Below are 22113 nucleotides of genomic sequence, written 5' to 3'. Positions count from 1 at the left end.
TAAACTTCTTCAAAATCTTTTTTTGCCAGTTATAGCTCTGCCAAGATTCACTAATCACCATTCAATTTTTATGCTTTTTTTCATTACACTGCAAAATAATCTTCCATCTTTTATATCCTAAGAAAATACATGTCCTTCTCCTGAAAATGAAATGGCACATGGTATTACTTAATAAGTTGAAAACAAATCCTGAAAAGTTTTTGTGAAGCTATTCTCTAATAAAACTCTAAGAACTGTGATGTAAAGAGGGGAAAATATTTCACTGCAGTTATGCTCAGAGCATTGTTAAATATGATTCTAGGGCACCTGGGTGGCTCAGTCGTTAAGTATCTGCCTTCGGCTCAGGTCATGATTCCAGGGTCCTGGGATTGAGCCCCGCATCGGGCTCCCTGCTCAGCGGGAAGCCTGCTTCTCCCTCTCCCACTCCTCCTGCTTATGTTCCCTCTCACTGTGTCTCTCTCTGTCAAATAAATAAATAAAATCTTAAAAAATATATATATAATTCAAATGCTAAGGTGGGAGGAAGAAACACTTTGCCAAAGTTTTTGTAACTATTTCACCACCAAAGCAGTTTGCCTGTGGACGTACCTACCAGTGGTTTGTGAAGTCTCATGACCATTCAGGAAGGAGACGCCATCTTTCTCTTCTCAGGTGTCTCAAATAGGGAGTGGGAAAGGGCCAGAGGCCATGGGCAAGCCTCTTGCCAAGACTGTGGATGAGCTCATCAACTCCACCCCAGCATCCATCTCAGCTTCTTTAGAATTTCACAGGCTGCAGTCCTTGGACCAGCCTCCTGTCAGGTTCTCAAAACAGGAAAAAATAAAGTGGCTCTTCCCCACAAAAAAAAAATTGGGAATTCTTACATTATACTGTTATTTTAAACATGCTCCTCTTATGTAGTATAATTAAGGAAAAGATCAGATTAGGATCTCAAGAAAGACTTTTCCAAGAAGACTCTTTCAAATCAGTTTCCTTTTAAAATGTCCTTACAAATCCTTAAGCAACTTTCAAAAGAAAGTCTTATGGTAAGGATCAAAGACATGCATTGGGTAAGTAACTCATTCCTAATAGAAAAGATATAGTAAAATATTATGAACTCTCTCTGCTTGATCAGAAAACAAACTTTTCACCCATAACAAGTCCTTTAGTTCAATTCTTCAGGAATTCCATTCTATTTTAGCTTCTGTATAACAATATTGCAAAGCTGTAATTATATCCTCTATAATCAGCCCATTCCAATGTAATTAAGAGTGCCACAAATTTAAAGCTATGACCTCACTGCTGAGGAGAAAAGTGTGTGGAAGAGATAATTTATATTACATGTAAATAGACATCCTTTTATGCCAACAAATTTAAAACATTAAGTAACATTATAATAGAATCATCATATTCCTGATAGTTTTTCTTCCATCATTTCTAGCATCTGACTCTAATCAATAAACTCTTTCCTATTAAATCCTGTGCTCTTGCTGTACGTTATGAAAACTCTAAACCCCTTCAGATGCCTCTCAATTCCCCTCATTCAACTGCCAGTCGCTATGGGGATAAAGATATATGTGAGGTGAGTGATTCCTGGCACAATGTTATGCTAGTATAAACCAAGTTTTAATTGGCAGAGAAGTCCATCAGTGAAGTGTGTAACTTCTAAGCAATGTGAATAGAATTTTATCTCAATTAAGAATCAAGGATTTTTTTTTTAAGATTTTATTTATTTGACAGAGACAGAGAGAGAGGGAACACAAGCAGGGGGAGTGGGAGAGGGAGAAGCAGGCTTCCCACCAAACAGGGAGCCCGATGTGCGGCTCGATCCCAGGACCTGGGGACCATGACCTGAGCCAAAGGCAGACGCTTAACGAAGCCATCCAGGCTCCCAAGAATCAAGAAATTGTGGACCAAACTGAATGTGCCACATATTATAATGGTTCAAGCAAAACATTTTTTTAAAGATTTTATTTGACAGAGAGAGCACAAGTTGGCAGAGAGGCAGGCAGAGCGAGAGGGAGAAGCAGGCTCTCCTCTGAGCAGGGAGCCCGACGTGGGGCTTGATCCCAGGACCCTGTGGGATCATGACCTGAGCCGAAGGCAGGGCCTTAACCAACTGAGCCACCCAGCTCCCCGCAAAACATTTTATAAATGTAACCATAGCCACATTAATAAGAAAGGACAACAGCAATAACTAACACTTACCAAATGCTTACTATGTGCCAGCACTATGAGAATCTTAGATGAATTATCTCATTGAATTTTCACAAATGGCCACTGAGATAATACAATTATTGCCTCCATTTTTCATATCAGGAAACTGAAACTCAAGGATGTTAAATAACTGCCCAGGTTAATTAGCTGGTAGAGTAGGGCCAATATTGAAGCCAGGTCATCTTGAAACTTTTTTACAGCTTTCAGGCTAGACTATCTACGGATTCTGTTACACAAGCAATTTAAACCAACTATTTTTTACCTTTATTCTTCCACTAAGGCTCCTGGTGAACTACAACTATTACCAATCAACAAGGGGTTGGGGGAGAGGGAGTAGTGAAAGCAAAAAAGCAAGATAACTGTTTATCAAGATTCTCCTCTCCAATCAAATTCAGGAATCCCTTTCCATATTCTGTATAGCTAATTGATCTTTTTAAATTACACAAATGTTTGGGCGCCTGGGTGGCTCAGTTGGTTAAGCAACTACCTTCGGCTCAGGTCATGATCCTGGAGTCCCTGGATCGAGTCCCGCATTGGGCTCCCTACTCGGCGGGGAGTCTGCTTCTCCCTCTGACCCTCCCCCCTCTCATGTGCTTGCTCTCTCTCTCTCAAATAAATAAATAAAAAATCTTTAAATTACACAAATGTTTAATCACAGCTGATAAGTTGGTGAAGCACCAATCACAAAATAGAATGCACTCTTGTATTTTTCAGATTAAAGAAGCTGATTGACCAAGAAACCAAGTCCCAGGAGAAGAAGGAGCAAGAAAAGGAAAAAAGGGTCACTGCCCTGAAAGAGGAGCTGACCAAACTGAAGTCTTTTGCTTTGATGGTGGTGGACGAACAACAAAGGCTGACAGCACAGCTTGCCCTTCAAAGACAGAAAATCCAAGACCTAACCACAAATGCAAAGGAAACACATGCTAAACTAGCCCTCGCTGAAACCCGAGTTCAGGAAGAAGAGCAGAAGGCAACCAGATTAGAGAAAGAACTGCAAACACAGACCACAGAGTTTCACCAGAACCAAGAAACAATTATGGCAAAGCTCACCAACGAGGACAGCCAAAATCGCCAGCTTCGACAAAAGCTGGCAGCACTCAGCCGGCAAATTGATGAGTTAGAAGAGACAAACAGGTCTTTACGAAAAGCAGAAGAGGAGCTGCAAGATATAAAAGAAAAAATCAACAAGGGAGAATATGGAAACTGCGGTATCATGGCTGAGGTGGAGGAGCTCAGGAAACGTGTGCTAGAAATGGAAGGGAAGGATGAAGAACTCATAAAAATGGAGGAGCAGTGCAGAGATCTCAATAAGAGGCTTGAAAAGGAAACATCACAGAGTAAAGACTTCAAACTAGAGGTTGAAAAACTCAATAAAAGAATTATGGCTCTGGACAAATTAGAAGATGCCTTCAACAAAAGCAAACAAGAATGTTACTCTCTGAAATGCAATTTAGAAAAAGAAAGGATGACCACAAAGCAGTTGTCTCAAGAACTGGAGAGTTTAAAAGTAAGGATCAAAGAGCTAGAAGCCATTGAAAGTCGGCTGGAAAAGACAGAATTCACCCTAAAAGAGGACTTAACTAAACTAAAAACATTAACTGTGATGCTGGTAGATGAAAGGAAAACAATGAGTGAAAAATTAAAGCAAACTGAAGATAAGTTGCAAGCTGCTTCTTCTCAACTTCAAATGGAGCAAAATAAAGTGACAACAGTTACTGAGAAGCTAATTGAGGAAACAAAAAGGGCACTGAAATCCAAAACTGATGTGGAAGAAAAAATGTACAGTGTCACCAAGGAGAGAGATGATCTAAAGAACAAACTGAAAGCAGAAGAAGAAAAAGGAAATGATCTCCTGTCCAAAGTTAATATGCTGAAAAATAGACTTCAATCATTGGAAGCAATTGAGAAAGATTTTCTAAAAAACAAATTAAATCAAGATTCTAGTAAGTCTACAACAGCATTACACCAAGAAAACAATAAGATTAAAGAGCTCTCTCAAGAAGTGGAAAGACTGAGACTGAAGTTAAAGGATATGAAAGCCATTGAGGACGACCTTATGAAAACAGAAGATGAGTATGAGACTCTAGAACGAAGGTATGCTAATGAACGAGATAAAGCTCAGTTTTTATCTGAAGAGCTGGAACATGTTAAAATGGAACTTAATAAGTACAAGTTAGCAGAAAAGACAGAGTCCAGCCATGAACAATGGCTTTTCAAAAGCCTTCAAGAAGAAGAAGCTAAATCAGGGCACCTCTCAAGAGAAGTGGATGCACTGAAAGAGAAAATTCATGAATACATGGCAACTGAGGACCTAATATGTCATCTCCAGGGAGATCATTCAGTTCTGCAAAAGAAACTCAATCAACAAGAAAACAGGAACAGAGATTTAGGAAGAGAGATTGAAAATCTAACTAAAGAGTTAGAGAGGTACCGGCATTTTAGTAAGAGCCTCCGGCCTAGTCTCAATGGAAGAATCATCTCTGACCCTCAAGTATTTTCTAAAGAAGTTCAGACAGAAGTAGGAGACAATGAGCCACCCGATTATAAGAGTCTCATTCCTCTGGAACGAGCAGTCATCAATGGTCAGTTGTATGAGGAGAGTGAGGACCAGGATGAGGAACCTAATGACGAGGAATCTGTGCTATCCTTCAAATGCAATTCATCTACTCCCTGTCCTGTTAACAGGAAACTATGGATTCCTTGGATGAAATCTAAGGAGAGCTATCCTCAGAATGGAAAAATACAGACTAAACCCAATGGCAACTTCATGCAACCTGGAGATCTAGTCCTAAGCCACACGCCTGGGCAGCCACTTCATATAAAAGTTACTCCAGACCATGTCCAAAACACAGCCACTCTTGAAATCACAAGTCCGACTACAGAAAGTCCTCACTCTTACACAAGCACTGCAGTGATACCAAACTGTGGCACCCCAAAGCAAAGGATAACCATCCTCCAAAATGCCTCCATAACACCAGTGAAATCCAAAACTTCTGCTGAAGGCCTCATGAATTTAGAGCAAAGCATGTCCCCAATTACCATGGCAACCTTTGCCAGAGCACAGACCCCAGAGTCTTGTGGTTCTGTAACTCCAGAAAGGACAATGTCACCTATTCAGGTTTTGGCTGTGACTGGTTCAGCAGGCTCTCCTGAGCAGGGACGTTCCCCAGAGCCGATAGAAATCAGTGCCAAGCATGCGATTTTCAGAGTCTCCCCTGACCGGCAGTCATCATGGCAGTTTCAGCGTTCAAACAGCAACAGTTCAAGTGTGATAACTACTGAGGATAATAAAATCCACATTCACTTAGGAAGTCCTTACGTGCAAGCTGTAGCCAGCCCCGTGAGACCTGCCAGCCCTTCAACACCACCACAGGATAACCGAACTCAAGGCTTAACTAATGGGGCCCTAAACAAAACAACCAATAAAGTCACCAGCAGTATTACTATTACACCAACAGCCACACCTCTTCCTCGACAATCACAAATTACAGTAAGTAATATATATAACTGACGATTCTCACCCTCATCCGGTCTATAGTGCTATTTTTGCAAGGAACTCAATCCTTTTTAATTATCCCTCCACATCCCCCAAAAGACTGACTGAACTTGTACTCTGGGAAGGTTTGTGCATGAACTATCCAAGAGTATCTGAAACTAACTAAGTGTTGCCTGCAATAGTCATACCAAGTGTGCACTTACTGTATATCTTTTCATTTACATACCTGTATGGAAAATATTTAGTCTGCACTTGTATAAATACATCTTTATGTATTTCATTTTCCATAACTCACATTAATTTCACTGCAACTTGTCTTGATGAAATACTTTAACATTTTAAAGCAGTAAATAATTTGTTATTTTTACCATTGCTTGCTGAATTTTGTTTTTTGGTCATTTTGTGTTATATTTTTGCATGTATAATAGAATTTTACTTCCTGTTCACAAGGTCTATTAATTCTTCCTTAAAAACAAGTAGGATCTACTTCCCACTTCCCATTTACAGTCAACTTCTGATCACACGTTATTAGAGGAAGAGGAAGTGGTTCAAATAAATAAAATTTATGTCTCTTTGTTTTTAAAGTGAACTGTAAGATCTCTCAGGAGCAAACTTAACTTCCTGCTTGAGATGTATCTCAGTATCCTTGGTGCCCAGCAAAGTGCCTAGCACATATTGAGAACTTAATAAATGTTTACTGACACTAAGTGAATAAAATTAAATAATTTGCTTTTATAAGCACATATGAGCTGATGGTGAAAGTAAAAATGAAATGTGACAGGAAGCCAGAAAAAGCACATTTGAAAACACAAGTTATCTTGACAATCAAGAGTTGACTGTATTTCTACTATAGGTGAAAACCTATGTATTTGCATCCAAACCTGAAATCAGCCACTATGATATATGCTCTTGAACACTGCTTCAAAGCAAAAATGTCATTCTTGTTTTTCTTTCCTATCTGGATCCCAAAATAGTTTGGATTATTTAAGGTAGGTGCTTCCTATCTTGCTTATAAATTGGCTATATTCAGAAGCTTACAATGTAATTGCATTTCCCCCCACCTCTAAACAAGCAAATAGAAGCCAAAGATAGTTTCAAACACAAGTTATAGAAAAGGCATATTTAAAAAAAAATCATACATTATGTTAGTTGAGAAAATTTCTTCTGTGATTATTGTTATGCCATTTACAAGATAAGTGAGAAAAATTTAGCCAAAGCATTCTAAGAATTCTGATACTTACCTTATAGGAAGGACTCTTTCAAAATGATCTATATTTCCATAGCAGAGAACAACAGTTTTCAGAGGAACATTTTAAATTACAAATCTGGTCCCCAAGTTGCATTAAAAAAAAAAAAAAAAATCAGACAAAATAGCTCATTATCAGTTCCCCCTTTCCAACCTCATAATTGTTAATTTAGTTTGGTCAATTTTACTGCCAGCTACTGATTTTAAACACAATTCATTTAGACACCCAGGCAAACTGTGAAGATCTTTAGAAGTAAAAGAAATCTTCCATGATTATCCTCCTTTTCCCTGCAAAATCAATTTCATGATAGCAAAGCGAGGATTTGTTGACAGAAACACTTCCATGGTGATGAACTGCAACACCAATGTTGTGGGCTTGCATCATCATTAAATGAATTTGGATGAAAGCTGAGGCTGGTGATGAATGAGAAAACTTCTGTTTCAACACATTTATCTTGGGAATCGGCAGTGACCCAACTGTATTACAAAATATATGACGGTCTAAATGTTTTTCAAAACTATTTTTATTTATTTATTTTTAAAGATTTTATTTATTTGAGAAAGAGAGAGAGAACGAGGAGCAGGGGCTGGAGGGAGGCAGAGGCAGAGGGAGAAACAGGCTTAGCAGGGAGCCTGTTGCAGGGCTCTATCCTAGGACCCTGAGATTAGGACCTGGGCTGAAGGCAGATGCTTAACCGACTGAGCCACCCAGCACCCCAAAACTATTTTTATTTTTAAGTCACCTTAGGCTAGAACTTTAGAAGAAACTACATACTTAATTTTACATTTTTCAAAGTAGACATTGATAATGCTACTGCCTAAGATGCTTTTTTAGATATAATCAAGAGAGGGTACACATAACATTTTGGAGCATGACAGAAAGTAGAAAGAACGAAAGAACAAAGTCTTTGCAGTGCTTCCCAACCTTTGTAACGTAATGGCCCAGAGAGAAAATACTTTGCCCCATCTGCTGAGGGGACATCCATTCCTGGCGCACCTGTAACTAACAGAGTTTGAAAAGCTCTGGGCTCTTGAATAGTTCATCCGCTTTGTAAGGGTTCAATTTCTCATGTGAGCCAGAACAATTCTCTATAATAAAGTTAACACCACAGGATCTGAGCTCCGTGATTATAATGCACAAATTCTCATTTCATCATCTGCTCTAGATATTTACTACAAATAGGCATCCCAAGTGATTAATGTTACTAAAAGTTTACTGGACTTTCAAGGAACTGAACCTCTTTTAGAGGTTCTTCTACTGGGAGGATTACTTCAGTATAATAATTCACATCACCATCAGAATTTAGGAACACTGTCATATTAATAACATATATAATTAAAAGTGTTACTAATTAAAATTTATGGTAAAGACAGCATCATTTCTGAAAAAAAAAAAAGCATCTGCCCCTTTCCATAAAATCACACATTAAAAAAGAGCATCTTCCCATTCACACATTCTAGACTTTTAGTCCTCAATTTCAAAGTTAAATTTTTATTTATTTATTTTTCTAAGTATTTTATTTGACAGAAAGAGAGAGAGAGAGCGTGCACAAGCAGGGGGAGAGGGAGGGCACCTGGGTGGCTCCGTTGTTAAGTGTCTGCCTTTGGCTCAGGTTATGATCCCAGGGTCCTAGGATCGAGCCCCACATCGGGCTCCCTGCTCAGTGGGAGGCCTGCTTCTCCCTCTCCCTCTCCCCCTGCTTGTGTTCCCTCTCTCGCTGTCTCCCTCTCTGTCAAATAAATAAATAAAATCTTAAAAAAAAAAAAAAAAAAAAAAAGCAGGGGGAGAGGGAAAGGGAGAAGCAAGCTCCCTGCTAAGCAGGACCCTGGGATTGTGACCTGAGCCGAAGGCAGATGCTTAACTGACTGAGCCACCCAGGTGCCCCTCAAAATTAAATTTTTATAACCGTGTGTATGTTTGAAAGGTTATAGAACTTTCTTTTTCATTTGTATATAATCACAGAAGAACCTTGAAAACCAGGAAGGAGGAAGGAAGTGACACTGGAAAATCTTCATATGAGATATGTAAGGGTGGAAGTTTGTTTTCTTAGAAGAAGGAGGCCCATGAGAGACTCACAGAAGACAGTTTTTATATACATCTGATAAAATATCTTCCTTTCATTTCATTTCATCTGAAGTCCCAGCTTCAGAACCAATTTTCATTTTACTCAGTTCTCCTATCTCTTTAATTTTTTAAGCTGCAGTATCCTACCACAGATTTAAACGATTTTCCATATTCTTCTGTCCTTTTAAGAACAGTGGCAAAACTCCAAGGTTGCCTCTGTTCCCTGGGGGCAATGGCAAAAATAAAATCATCACCCTTACTAGGACAATGTGCATTACAATAGTTGGATCTTTACATATAAAGGAAGGTCTCTATTTGTTCAAGATGATGACAGAATTACATAAATCTACTCAGAAGGTCCCCACAACTATACTTCACAACACCAAGACATTAGGACATAGGTCTTCATGTCACCCAAAGGATAAAAAGTAGGTTATACTATAAGATGGTCATAAAAAGGATATTTCATTAAAAAATTCTTAGAATTGAAGCCTAAGGATTTGATGATCTTTACTGACTGACATAGAACTCCAGACAAAAACATGTTTTTGGTAGCTTCTTTGATTCTGAATCTTTACAGTGAGTCTCCTCTGAAACTTATAAGACAATGGCAAGGAAAGATCTTTAAATTAACAACATCCTAATTTCCCTATACCTTGGTTTCTGTTATTGTTTTTCCCTCCAAAAATCATTTTGCTTTGCAATCCTAAAAGAAAACATAATCAGGCAAAAATGCATGCCCAAAACATTAAGATTCTGTGTTTCTCAAAGTAAAATCCAACATACATGTATGAGAATCTCCGAGGGTAGGACCCAGGAAGCTGCACTTTTAACAAATTACTCTGCTGATTAGTATGCACTCTAAAGTAGGAATTTCACTGTTTTAGAAATTCCTACATTGATAAACATTAGCAAATGTGTTCTGACGGTAGTCCTGCTCTATCAGAATGAATTACACCTGTCCAAGGAAGTGTGACTATTCTGCCCTCTAGTGGCTGGCATGACAAATAGAACGCTCATTCCCCAGGTTTTCTTTTTATTCAGAAGAAAAGCTTAATAAAAACTATCGTTTTATAAGGTGGGAAGGTTCCTAGTTTTACAACTGTAGCAAAGCATAGATGCCTGAATTTTTAGCTGAGCAGTAGCAGGCTGTCTGACACCTACAAGCTGTTTCTCCCTCGGATCCCAGGCCCTCAATAACCCTACAGCATTTCTTGGGAATGGTCCAGAACACACATTAAAGAGAGCAGTTTGGATGAACCAAAACAAAGGACTCCATTCACCTTAGGCCACAGTGGAGCAAATGCCAAGAAAAGAGCAAGGAAGATAAGTGGTTCAATAAAGTCCCCAATCTTAAAACCCCTTAAATTCATTTTCACTTAAACTCCAAATACTTTCCTTTCCAACTGATGGACCCTTCCACTGTGCAGTGAAGTGTATCAGAGCAGGCATCCCCCAAAGGCAACAATGTAGGGTAAGGAATCCTTAGGGAGTCCAGCCAGTTAATTGGCCAACACTTCTAAATACTTTATCATTTGATAATGAACTTTAACACTGTTCATATGGTAGCACATATAAATCTCAACATTCCATCAGGACACTAGTTTTTACACTTAAAATGGTGCCATAAAAATGTATTCTGGGCTACAGTCAGCTATCCTAGGAATAATCTTCTTTACTTGTAGCTTCATTTTAAAATTTCACTTGTTTTTTTTAATAAAATTATTGATCAAGAGAAATAAAATATGTCTGATTAAGGCAGTTTTTGAAAGCTTTTTAAATGTTCCTATTTTAGTAATTTCCTTTTTCCCCCATAGCCCAATGGTCCTGTATGATATTTTTGTAACGTTATCTAGGATTTTTTTTGCCTCTGAGTTTTATTTTGCTTTTGAAAGCCTAGTCATCTTCGCATAACTAACAATGTATACAGGCCCTACATATCTACAAAGCCTGTTTCACTTTGCATTCCTTAGGCCTCTGGAAAGGTGGAATGGGTTCACTGACATGCCACTCATATGTCTCAGTGACATGCACGATGTCTTCTCTTCAAAGCACCACATGGACACAACTGGTTAATCCACTGATCATGACATCCACTGAACTACCTGTCTTCTACCAACACTGGGGCAGGTATGGAGACAAAAGATTCACTGCCTTTGAAAGGAAGGAGACAAGAAACAAAGGAGTATTAGATAATATTTAATCAAGTGCAAACTAAATTCACACAGTAAACTAGAGATTAAGGAGGACTAAACAGTAGATTAACAAGGCTTCACAGAGCAATTGAGGCTTGAAATAGGCCAAGGAAAGATTTAGAGAAATCGATTTATGGGGTGGGAGGGAACATTTGAGGCTAGCAAACAAGATCAGGTTCCAGTTCATGCCCTTCCCAGTCAGCTATGGGGCCCTAGAAAAGTCATTTAATTTTTGTGAAATAAAGAGAACTGGACTTGGTGATCTCTAAGATCATATCTAGTTCTAACTTCCAATGACTTCTGAATTTTCTCCACGGCTTGACACCCTTTTCAAATTGCTTAAAATTCCTTTGGGAAATAAGGTTGGGCATAAATAAACAAACCAATTATCTGCATGAGTTTCCTTTCAGAAATTAAATTTCTTCTTCCTCATTTTCCCACTTGCAGGTGTCCTAACTACTAGATGGTCACTAAAGATGTGTTTTCTTCTTTAAAATTCTATGAATTAGCCTTTTAACCTTCAACATACCAGCTCTTTTCTTATTAGAGCAAACTTTCTCAACCTCAGGACTATTGATAATTTGGATCTGATGATTCTTTGTTGGGGAAGGATGTCCTGTGCACTCTAGGATGTCTAGGAGCATTCTTGGCTTCTACCCACTAGATGCCAAGCAGCATCCCCCAACTGTGACAAACAAAAATGGCTCCTGACATAGCCAAATGTTCTCTGGGGGGTAAAATCACCTCCATTTGAGAACCACTGCATTAGGGAGATGGACTGACTAACTCTATGAGCCAGTTCCTCTTCTACAGGACTTGCTGTGGGGAAAATTTAACAGCTCATTTGAAAAGTCTTATGTCTGGTATGTAAAGATGAAAATCTTGAATCTGACTAAACATAAGCCTCAAAGCAACTTTAAAAATCTGCACTGAAGACTTTAGTTGTTTCTACTAATTTGACAGATTGGCCCAAAGCACGTGTATATTTGACATTTATATTTGTGTTAATATACTGTACCTTTGTTTCTTTCAATACCATATTACAAACTTGAGTTTTCAGATGAGCTTTCCATTTCTCACATGCCTTCAAGAGAAGAAAGAAAAGTCTAGAGAACCAAACGCCTTTGCCTTAGTGGGTGAAAAGGGTTTCAGGAGGATTCCTAAGAACTTAAGAGATAACCCTTTACTGTTTAGACCTTTCCAAAGAGTCCTCTCTGAGAAGTTTCAATTCCCTCTGTAGTAGCTTATAACCACCAGAGGCACAAATGTCTTCTATTAGAATACAAGCGTTCTTCATTCTTCAACAAATCAGCTACAAGAATGAACCAACAAATATTTATGAAGTACCTAATATTACTTATTGCGGTGCAAGGCAGTTATGCAAGTGTAAGATTTAGAATCTAGGGTGGGAGTTGAGGACTACCTTAAAAGGTAATTAAGAGCATAACACAGAGAAGGAATTCTTAGATAATAAGTACTACAGGAATTTGGAGGAGGAGCACGTTACTCTGGGGGCAGGTTCGGGGGTTAGATTTCAGAAATAGATGAGAGATGAGGAAGAGTAGGATAAAGAGAGGACAAAAGGTGTTCCAGGGAGGTGCCCACAAGAGCAGAGGTGTGAGGGCAGGTAGGAGAGGAAAAAAACAATGTTCAAGGAACAATGAGCAGTGTAGTGTGGCCGCAACTGAGATGGTTGGGGCAGGGTTAAGGCTTAAGGGCCCAGGCCTCTTGGACTGTGAAGGGCCTTGAATATAATGCTAGGGAGCATTCTATCTCACCTCAGAGAAGTGAGATAATGGAAACAACTAATACTTTATACACTTATTTCACAACAACCCTATAAAGTAGGTATCTTCACAATTTTAGAGATAAAAAATTTTAATTCTGAGATATAAGGAAAATTTCTTCAGGTTGTTCTCTTAGTATGTGACAAAAATGAGACGTTATAACACAAATTTAGTTATATTGTCCCATTCTCTTTCCAGAGAAACATACTGAGAAGCTACCGCAGTACAAGTGGAAAGCACAATAAATTGCATTTGAACCTCTCCCATTACTTAAGGGCATAGACAGGTTGCCTAACGTTACATCCCTGTACTCACTCTTCTCTCAAAAGTCTCCCACTTTAGCCAGAACACTGGAATGCCCCTAAATATACACAGGACTTTCCCCTACCTCCTCCCCACTGCTCTACATGGATAATTTGCTCTTCTCTCATCAAGTGACTCACACTGAAAAGTCTGGCTCAAGCCCTACCTTTTCTGAAACCTTCCATGATCATCACCACAGTCCAGAGGGATCTGGCTCCCCTTCCAACTCCTCCCATTTCCCTGAGGTTACTGTTTGGGAAATAAGAGATAATGAATGTTGAGAGGCCATGCCTCACATAAATGGGCAGGCATGGGGAAGATGGACTTGGGGATGTGCTGTGGATAGGACACAGGAGAAAGCAAGACCAAGGAGAAGCACAATTCCTCATCATCAGGAAAATGCCAGGCATGCAGAATGAGCTTGGAGTATGAGGTACCTGATTGGCTCAGAGGTGGCTGGAGAGCACAACAACAGAAGTGAATAAAAATGATCCACAGAGGGAACAACACGACCATGCATATCAAAGCTTATAAGTAAGTAGTGCCTTGATAGTCCTGATAGTGACCCAACACCTCCAGAAAAGACAATCAAAGGATCAAAGTCTAGCCACCATAAAGACAAGCACCAGCGACTTAGCCCAGAGGTAGTGGGACTTCTGCCTCTGCAGAAGACCAGAATATCTTCCAGGATGGTATACCCTAATTTAGGATTTCCACTTCTCAAGCAACACCATTATCTTAAAAGGAAAGAATGATGGTCCGAACATCACCTTAAAGAAAAAAAAGCAGCAGCAGCAGCACCATTTATCTTCCGAGCTCAGGGGGAAAAGTGTTAGGGTTCAACCTTGTCAGTCTCTAAATTCTGCTTCTGATTCAGGATGAAATAACTGTAAACCAAGGAAACATCACAAATAAAACTGACATTTTAGAGAAAGTTGTCAAGTTGGTCTTCAATGTTATCTCTCATAAACAAATGCATAAAAACACTTGATTCAATGCAACCACTCTTTAAACAACTCACAACAATTTCTCAAGAACAAATTACTATTCTTCATTATTAGTGAGTTGACTGCTTTTCTCCTTCTCTTAAAAAAAAAAAAGAGCTATCCCTTTTCTGTTCTTTGCCTTTTAATGGTGTTCTTACCTGAATTCATTGATATTGGGCTTCAGAAAATTACAGTTTTATAGAAAGAGAAGTTAACTAAAAATTGTAACAGGTCCCCAAAAGGCCCATAGGAAACATTAAAACACCTAACAATCCCTTCAGGGTAACAAGGAGGGGGTCAATGGGTAAGGATCTCAGTGAAGAAGGATGACATCTCTCATAATGACAAGCATAAGCAACACAATTCTTTATATAAAACTTTTTTCTATGAATAATACATATGTATTATAAAAATTTTAGAAAATATAAATGCCAGGGCTGCTAATTTTAGCTTCTAAGAAGGGTAATGAGAAGACTAGGGAGAACAATGGACAATTATTACTATTTTTTTAGGCCAACCTATCAACTATGGCCCTATTCCAGGTTTTCTCAGACTGCCAATGAGGAAGGAAATGTGCTCTGGGGGGGCAGGGGAGGCATCCTGTAATTACTGAATGCCCCTGTGCTAAGGACTGGCAGATCCCCCCACAGAATATAAGTTTATGTAATCTGTCTGCTCAGCTCAGACACAATGGCAGAGGGGCCAGCCTGGTCACTGGAGGACAGGGACAGGATTTCCTTTCCCCCTGCTAGCCAATCAGTGCCTGGATAATGATCCAATCACTATGCATCGTTCAAGAACTGGGAAGAAATGCCTCTAGTAGGGGGCTGCTCTCAGAACTAGTTACACTCTTATCAGTAAGATTGGTGGCCTTGTGGTGGGTTGGGAGGTGGGGTGGGTATGTAGGCACAGAATAGGGCCCAATAAAACTCACTTCTCAGGCTCTGGGAAGGAACGTAGAATTATCTGTCGTAGAAGAAGAGATTGGCAGGTGAAAAGAATTACATTTTCCCCTTGGGTTCTCAGCCACTTGAATAGTATCAACAATTTCTCTCATGATGATTCTCAAAGCAAGATCTCCCAAGTGTTCAATGCCTACCAAACAGTTCCACATGGAAGGTCCAGCTACACTTCAAACTTGGAAAGTGCCCACACCCCACTGCACTGCTCCTTTTGGGTTGCTTTGTCTTACTTCTGGTGATGGTCCACTACCTTCCTTGTTCCAAGGTTCAACATCTGGGAGCCATTCTCCACTTTTCTGCTTACTCCCCAGATCTAGTCAGCCACACTGCCCTGGTATTTCTTTGTCTGCCCTCCCCCTTTTATTTGTGCTACTACTCCCCAAATCCAGACCTCAATACGGACAGTAGTGTAAGGTAGTTAATCTATTGCATTCAACCCCTCACATTTCTAATCCAATCTTCACTCATGTTGCTAGTGATCTTTCTACTGTACCTTCCTAATCATGGCAATTCTCCAGTCCTCTCCACCCCACCAGCACCAAAAACAGCACTTACTTCACACTTACATTATTGAGTATCCAAGTTCCAAACTTTCTATCAGGCCTCCATCTCTTGCCTCAACTCCCTTTGAAACTGGACAACCCCTGTAACCTCACCAGAACACGGTACTGACCATCCTCCCACATACCATTGAGCTTTCTTGCCTTGCACCTTGCTCATGCTGTTCCTAGGGCTAGAATAAGCTTCTCACTTTGTTCCTCCTTTTGAAATCTTACTCCTATCTCAAATGCCAATCTTCCTCCGAGTTTCCAAAATACTTCTGTTTGTACCTCTATTATAGCACTTTATTTTGCCTCTTTTTTATAATCTCTCATACACTATACTATACTATACTATAATCTCTTGACAGCAAGAATCCACTACCATTTATTTTTGAAACTCTTAACATCAACGTTTCTCAAATGCAGTCACTGATCACCTTTATAAAAATCACTCAGGACTCCACAGATTTCCACATGCCTAGACCTATGAAAACCAATGCAGGAAATCCGCATTTAAACAATCTGCCTGGTTCATTCTTGGGCTTATAAAGTTTAAGAACCACTGCACTACATTACCCAGGACTTAAATACTGCTGGTAGTAGGTGTTCAACGAAGGCTCACGTGGCTAACAACACACCTGGCGGCCATAGCGGGCTTGCATTTGTTCTTTTCATAGACTCACAGAATGTCAGGGCCAAAGGACTTCATTTCATTTTTCAATTAAAAGATAGGAAAAGAGAAAAAAGTAGAAAATAGTATGTTTTCAGGTACTCTAAAAAAGAAAGATGATGACCAGACCAAGTAGGATAAAGAAGGAAAAGGTTGTGTGAAGAGATCCTTCTCTGGGTCAGAATTGCTTAGAAACTAGGCCCAGTAAGCACAGTACTGCTTGGTCAGCTGCCTCAACTCCTATGCTCGCTAACATGTCTCCAATAATTAATAGGAGAGAGTAAAGCAGAAAAACAAGGAAGATGAAATAACCAAAGAAAAAAAGTTATGATTAGGGCGCCTGGGTGGCTCAGTTGGTTAAGCGACTGCCTTCAGCTCAGGTCATGATCCTGGAGTCCCGGGATCGAGTCCCGCATCGGGCTCCCTGCTCGGTGGGGAGTCTGCTTCTCCCTCTGACCCTCCCCCCTCTCATGTGCTCTCTCTCATTCTCTCTCTCTCAAATAAATAAATAAAATCTTTAAAAAAAAAAAAAGAAAAAAGTTATGATTATAATCAAGAAATACGCATCTTAAGAACAAATATAAGGAAAACGACAAAGTTCATACTGTTAACATTAGTAACAACAAACACTTATCTGGAACTTTGATGGGCCAGGGTCTTTCCTACTCCCCAAAGAACAGTAAAGTAATACTCTAATACCCAGATAAGTATCACAGATGAGGAAACTGAAGTCTGAATAGCTAAAAGGCTTGCCTGAGGACACACAGCTAGTTGGTGCCAGAACCAGAATGCAGACCCAAGTCTATTTGGCATCACAGCTTCTGCTCTAACTGCTCACCCAAGGCTGTTGTAAAATGTAAGCCTGTGAACAATTGAAAAAACTTAAATGGGTGCAAATGAAGAAATGAGAAAGAAGGGATGGGAAGATCACCAAAAAAGAAAAAAACAAAACAAAACAAAACCTGAGGTAAAAAATCTGACAGATGAATAAAAAGAAAGGGGACGGGGCGCCTGGCTAGCTCAGTCGGTAGAGCATGCGACTCTTGACCTCGGGGTTGTGTTTGGGCCCCACATTGGATGTAGAAATTATTTAAAAATAAAATCTTAAAAAAAAAAAAAGGAAAATAAAGGAGACAAACAAGGAAGACAACACTTCAAGGTTAGTATATTTTACCTTAGCATACTATTTCTATATGTGATGCTATGTGTCTGGGTACAAAATGGAAGCAACTGGGTTAGGAAGGATTTTTGAAAACTGTATTTCAATGTTTATTCTTGGATTGTCCTCACTGCCCATGGTATAATTACCACAGAGAGACTGGGATATAACTAGGTACAACCACAAAGCATGTTACATTATAAAATAAAGGCATCAACCTCCTCAGAAACTAGACAACTCTTCAATAGAAATCATAGCACTGCAAGTATTTAAAACCAAACGTTTTCTCACAGGAGGTTAACAGGAATGAACGAATCCAACTATAGGGTTTCCTTTTGAAGGACCTCTCACCATATAAAACTGTAAAATCTATAGTGATAAAGTTTTATTGTATAATGAGGAAGTTCTGAGAAAATCAAGAGAAAAAACCCAAAGCAGTTTATGAAACTCCAGGCTATCTGCTAGATTCATTATCTGTCATTTCCTTTTTTTTCTTTATACAAATTAGTAGTGATTTACCAAACAATACAAAAGACAAAAGAAATGAAGGCAATAATATTTCAAAGATTTTTTTTTCCAGTTTATCATTTCCTCCTTTTCATCACATCTATCATAATCACTTATGCACTTTCCCATTAAAAAGAGATAAAAACAAAAATACAAAATACTGTTATTCTGATAACACAGCTGGGTCCCTGAGGGAGTCAGACAGCACTGAATCTACCCCCACCCTGCATCACCCCAATAACCACAAATCAAAATGATAGGAGGTCTTTGGGAGCCTTGAGTCTTTCAACCTCTAGAGCTAAAGGTGTACTGAGGGCCTGTGCAGTCCTTGGAGTCAGGAACACTCCTGAGGGAACACTGTTTTCTTAGATAATATGTTGCCAATACATCTCCAAAAAGTTCAAAGCACTTACAAAATTAATTTCATTTACAGAAAAGGGAACATCCTGACTCCAGCTGTCTAACTAGGATCTAATAGCTTCCCCATAAATGCTGATTTTGTTCTGGTATGCTTTCAGATGTTTACCCTCCATGATAATATGAAAGAGCACAAGCATCAAGTAGAAATTGGGCTACATAATTAAGACTTCAAATAAAACTGAAAACATTTTCACCTTTCGGCACTTCTTTTGGTCACAAAGACTCAATATCATTTAATTACTTGCTGTAACCAGGGAGTCTTGTAGATTGCTTGGTTTCTTTTTAGAAATTGTGGACCAAGTAAGCCAACATTTCAAGAATTTAGTGAATACATTCCACACATGTACTCCGTTTCTTTCTCCTGCTCCCTAGATAAAACCAATGCCTCTGCCTCACTGAATTTGGCATCCTCAGACCTGTAATCCATTCCAAATCCCAATTTCCATGTTGAACTGAGTTAAACATTAAAAAAAAAAAAAAATTATTTTCTTCTATGCATGAGCTTTCCAACTAGCTTAATCTCCTCCAAGACATCTGCTTTCTGATGGAACCCAGGAGCCTCCAACTCTGAGTAGAACATTTACTGTGTGGTCTTAAAACAGACATATGCATAGATTCCGCCTGCAATATGCACTCCAAATTTGGACAAAACTTTCTTGGAGCTATTTGACATAATGGTCTATAAAAATGATTCAAGAGATGACACATTTTAAAGCTCCATATCTCATTTACTGAAATATGTCCAAGTATAAAATTCATACAGGAAAAAATAAAAAAACACATAGAATCATTTTTTAAAAGATAGGCGAATGACATTTAGGACTGTTCTAATAAAATAACTAGCCTTTGCTGCCATCTAGAGGTAAAAACTATGTAGTGCAATCAGAGTTAAGAAGACACAAAATTGGCTTGCACCATCAATGGTCTAGAAACAGTGGGAAACACCAAAGCATAACAATATATTGTAAAACAAACAAGCCCCACCAGTATTGTGTTCCTATACCAATTGGTTTATCACAGGGATTTCAGTTCTGAATAACCTGCAGTTATTAAAATTCACACGCCCATATTCCACACTCCTAGACAATCGGAGTCAGTAGGTCCTAAGAAGGGATGTGGACATCTGCAGCGTTTTAAAAGTCCCACAGGTTGATGAAAACCACTGAACCTCCCACACCCAGGCAGGCCAGAATTCCAGGTGAAAGAAAACTTAAAGCTTATTTCTTCTTTCTTTTCTTTTTTTTTTAAGATTTTTTTAAAAAGATTTATTTATTTATTTTAGAGAGATAGAGAGAGAGAAAGCATGCAAGTGCGGGGGCGGGGGCGGCTTAGAGGGGGAGGGAGAGAGAAACCCAAGCAGACTCTGCGCTGAGCCCACAGCCCCACATGGGGCTGGATCTCACAACCCTGAGATCACAACCTGAGCAGAAACCAAGAGTCGGATGCTTAATTGATGGTGCCACCCAGGCACCCCTTTAAAATTTTATTTTTAAGTAATTTTTAAGTAAACCCAATGCAGGACTTGAACTTACAACCCCGAGATCAAGAGTCTGACGCTCCACCAACTGAGCCAGCCAGGCATGCCACAACTTAAAACTTATTTCTAAAGGCGGTTCAACTATGGCAGTGTTTCTCAAAGTGTGCCAGCCTGACCACTTGCATCAGATGAATCAGCCTGACAGTTTATTAAAATTGAGGATGTCTGGGCACATCCATAGACAAATGAATTATAATTTCTAGGGGGAAGGCCCAGGAATCTATAATTTAAATAGGATTCCAACAGATTTTTGTACAACAGGAGAACCAATCTAAATCTTGACAAAGTTAAAGGACATTGCAGAAACCCATCTTGGAAAGGCTATTATTTGCTATGGTGACAAGATTAGATAACTTGAATTAGTCCATCACTGATTTCAGTTGCAGCTGCTACTGCTCATGGTTGGGAAAATATGGTTGATATGCACATAAATGTTCTGATCTCTGAAGTGTTTCCTTCTTTTTTTAATCTCTTAATATAACTTAGTGTTGCTTTTTGTAATTGTATACTTATTGTAGAAAATATAGAAAATAGAAGAAAAATAAAAAACACCTATAACCTCACTAACCAGTTACCCACTGACAGCACTGGTATATTTTCTCCTAGTATTTTCTCTTCAAACATACATAGTTAAAGCACATATATAGATTTTAATTCTGCTTTTAACATTTCTGAATAAGCATTTTCCTATATCTTCAAAAGCATCATTTCAAGACAGTATAATACTTTCTTGTGATTATAGTGTAATATATAGTGTAAACTTTTGTTATAAATAATGCAAAAGTGATTAGCCTTGCCTACATCTCTAATTATTTCCTAGAAAAGATTCCTAGCAATAAAATGAATGAGTCACAGAGTGTGAGTTTTAGGTATCTTGATACACTCTACCAAACTACTATTGTAATCATCACCAAGGTCGCCCATCTCACCAAACCCTTACTAGGCACTGAGTTTTATTATTTTTTTTTAAAAAAGATTATGCTAAGTGAAATAAGTCAAGCAGAGAAAGTCAATTATCATATGGTTTCACTTATTTGTGGAACATAAGGAACAGCATGGAGGACATTAAGAGAAGGAAGGGAAAGATGAAGGGGGGGAAGTTGGAGGGGGAGACAAACCATGAGGACTCCAGGAAACAAACTGAGGGTTTGGACTCCAGGAAACAAACTGAGGGTTTTAGAGGGGAGGGGGGTGGGAGGGATGGGTTAGCCTGGTGATGGGTATTAAGAAGGGCACACATGGAGCACTGGGTGTTATACGCAAACAATGAATCATGGAACACTACATCAAAAACTAATGATGTAATGTATGGTGACTAACATAATTAAAAAAAAAAAGGTTCTGCCTATTTGAAAGGTAAAAATGTTGAATGAGCATTTCAGCACTGAAGATGAGACCATGAGGACAGGTTGAAAGGTAGGCATACCATCTAGATAAGGAGGAGCCTGATATCAGAGTATCAACATCTCACTTGTTACGTTTAGGATTAAGTATTAAAAAAAATGTCAATACGAAAGTCCAAAAACTCTTCTAGCAATCCTCATATTGTTAGCTAAGTCTATGTACTGTTTATTTGAAAATCTAAATATGGTTGCTTTAAAAGTTAAAGGGCATTTTAAGTAACTAAATGTTTACATAAAGAGACTTAACTGCACTTTATCAGTACTTTAAAAACATGGAAACAAATTTCTGTAGAATGAAAAATAATATAAGAAGGGTTCCCATAAAAACAGTATTAGTAATCTATGATGAAAATTGCAATGCATTTTCAAAAACTTATATTTTTGAGCTCATAGGAAAGAAAGGATGATGCAACCAAAGAGGGGGAAAATAATCATCACCAGAAACTGTGGATTATAATGGGAGAACTACAGTTAGCTGAGAACTTTTTCCCATTTCTTTACCAACAAGTATTCTTATCCAAGGGTATTTTTCCTTAACAAATGAAAATAAGTGTGTATTTTTTAGGTGAATGTGAACTCAATCACACTCTTTCACACTCTACAACCCACTCTCCCAGTCCAGATCATTCAACCTATTTG

At 38.8% G+C, this 22113-nt stretch overlaps 2 protein-coding genes across 10 annotated transcripts in view; one reads left to right on the top strand and one right to left on the bottom strand.

Moving 5' to 3' along the window:
* Positions 1 to 22113, bottom strand: part of CMSS1 (cms1 ribosomal small subunit homolog) — a 380673-nt gene that overhangs the window by 347541 nt on the left and 11019 nt on the right. The gene's annotated exons all lie outside the window — the stretch shown is intronic.
* The window catches only part of FILIP1L (filamin A interacting protein 1 like), a 300285-nt gene that overhangs the window by 267613 nt on the left and 10559 nt on the right, over positions 1 to 22113 (top strand). For 5 of the 8 annotated variants that reach the window (XM_064584418.1, XM_045902743.3, XM_045902744.3 and 2 more), the window contains one exon: positions 2911 to 5686. In XM_064584418.1, the coding sequence (XP_064440488.1) occupies positions 2911 to 5686 (2776 nt within the window). Of the gene's footprint in view, positions 1 to 1543; positions 1562 to 2910; positions 5687 to 10976; positions 12421 to 13183; positions 16492 to 22113 lie in introns of those variants that run through there. The other 3 variants (XM_045902741.3, XM_064595507.1, XM_054504142.2) reach the window with 3 other exon arrangements.

The sequence above is a fragment of the Mirounga angustirostris genome, unplaced genomic scaffold (assembly GCF_029215605.1).
Source record: "Mirounga angustirostris isolate CCGP_5_RB_7025 unplaced genomic scaffold, mMirAng1.0.hap1 SCAF_1, whole genome shotgun sequence".
Taxonomy (NCBI): Eukaryota; Metazoa; Chordata; class Mammalia; order Carnivora; family Phocidae; genus Mirounga; species Mirounga angustirostris.
Note: the sequence above shows the minus strand (reverse complement) of the source record. Positions and strands in the feature narration are given on the sequence as shown.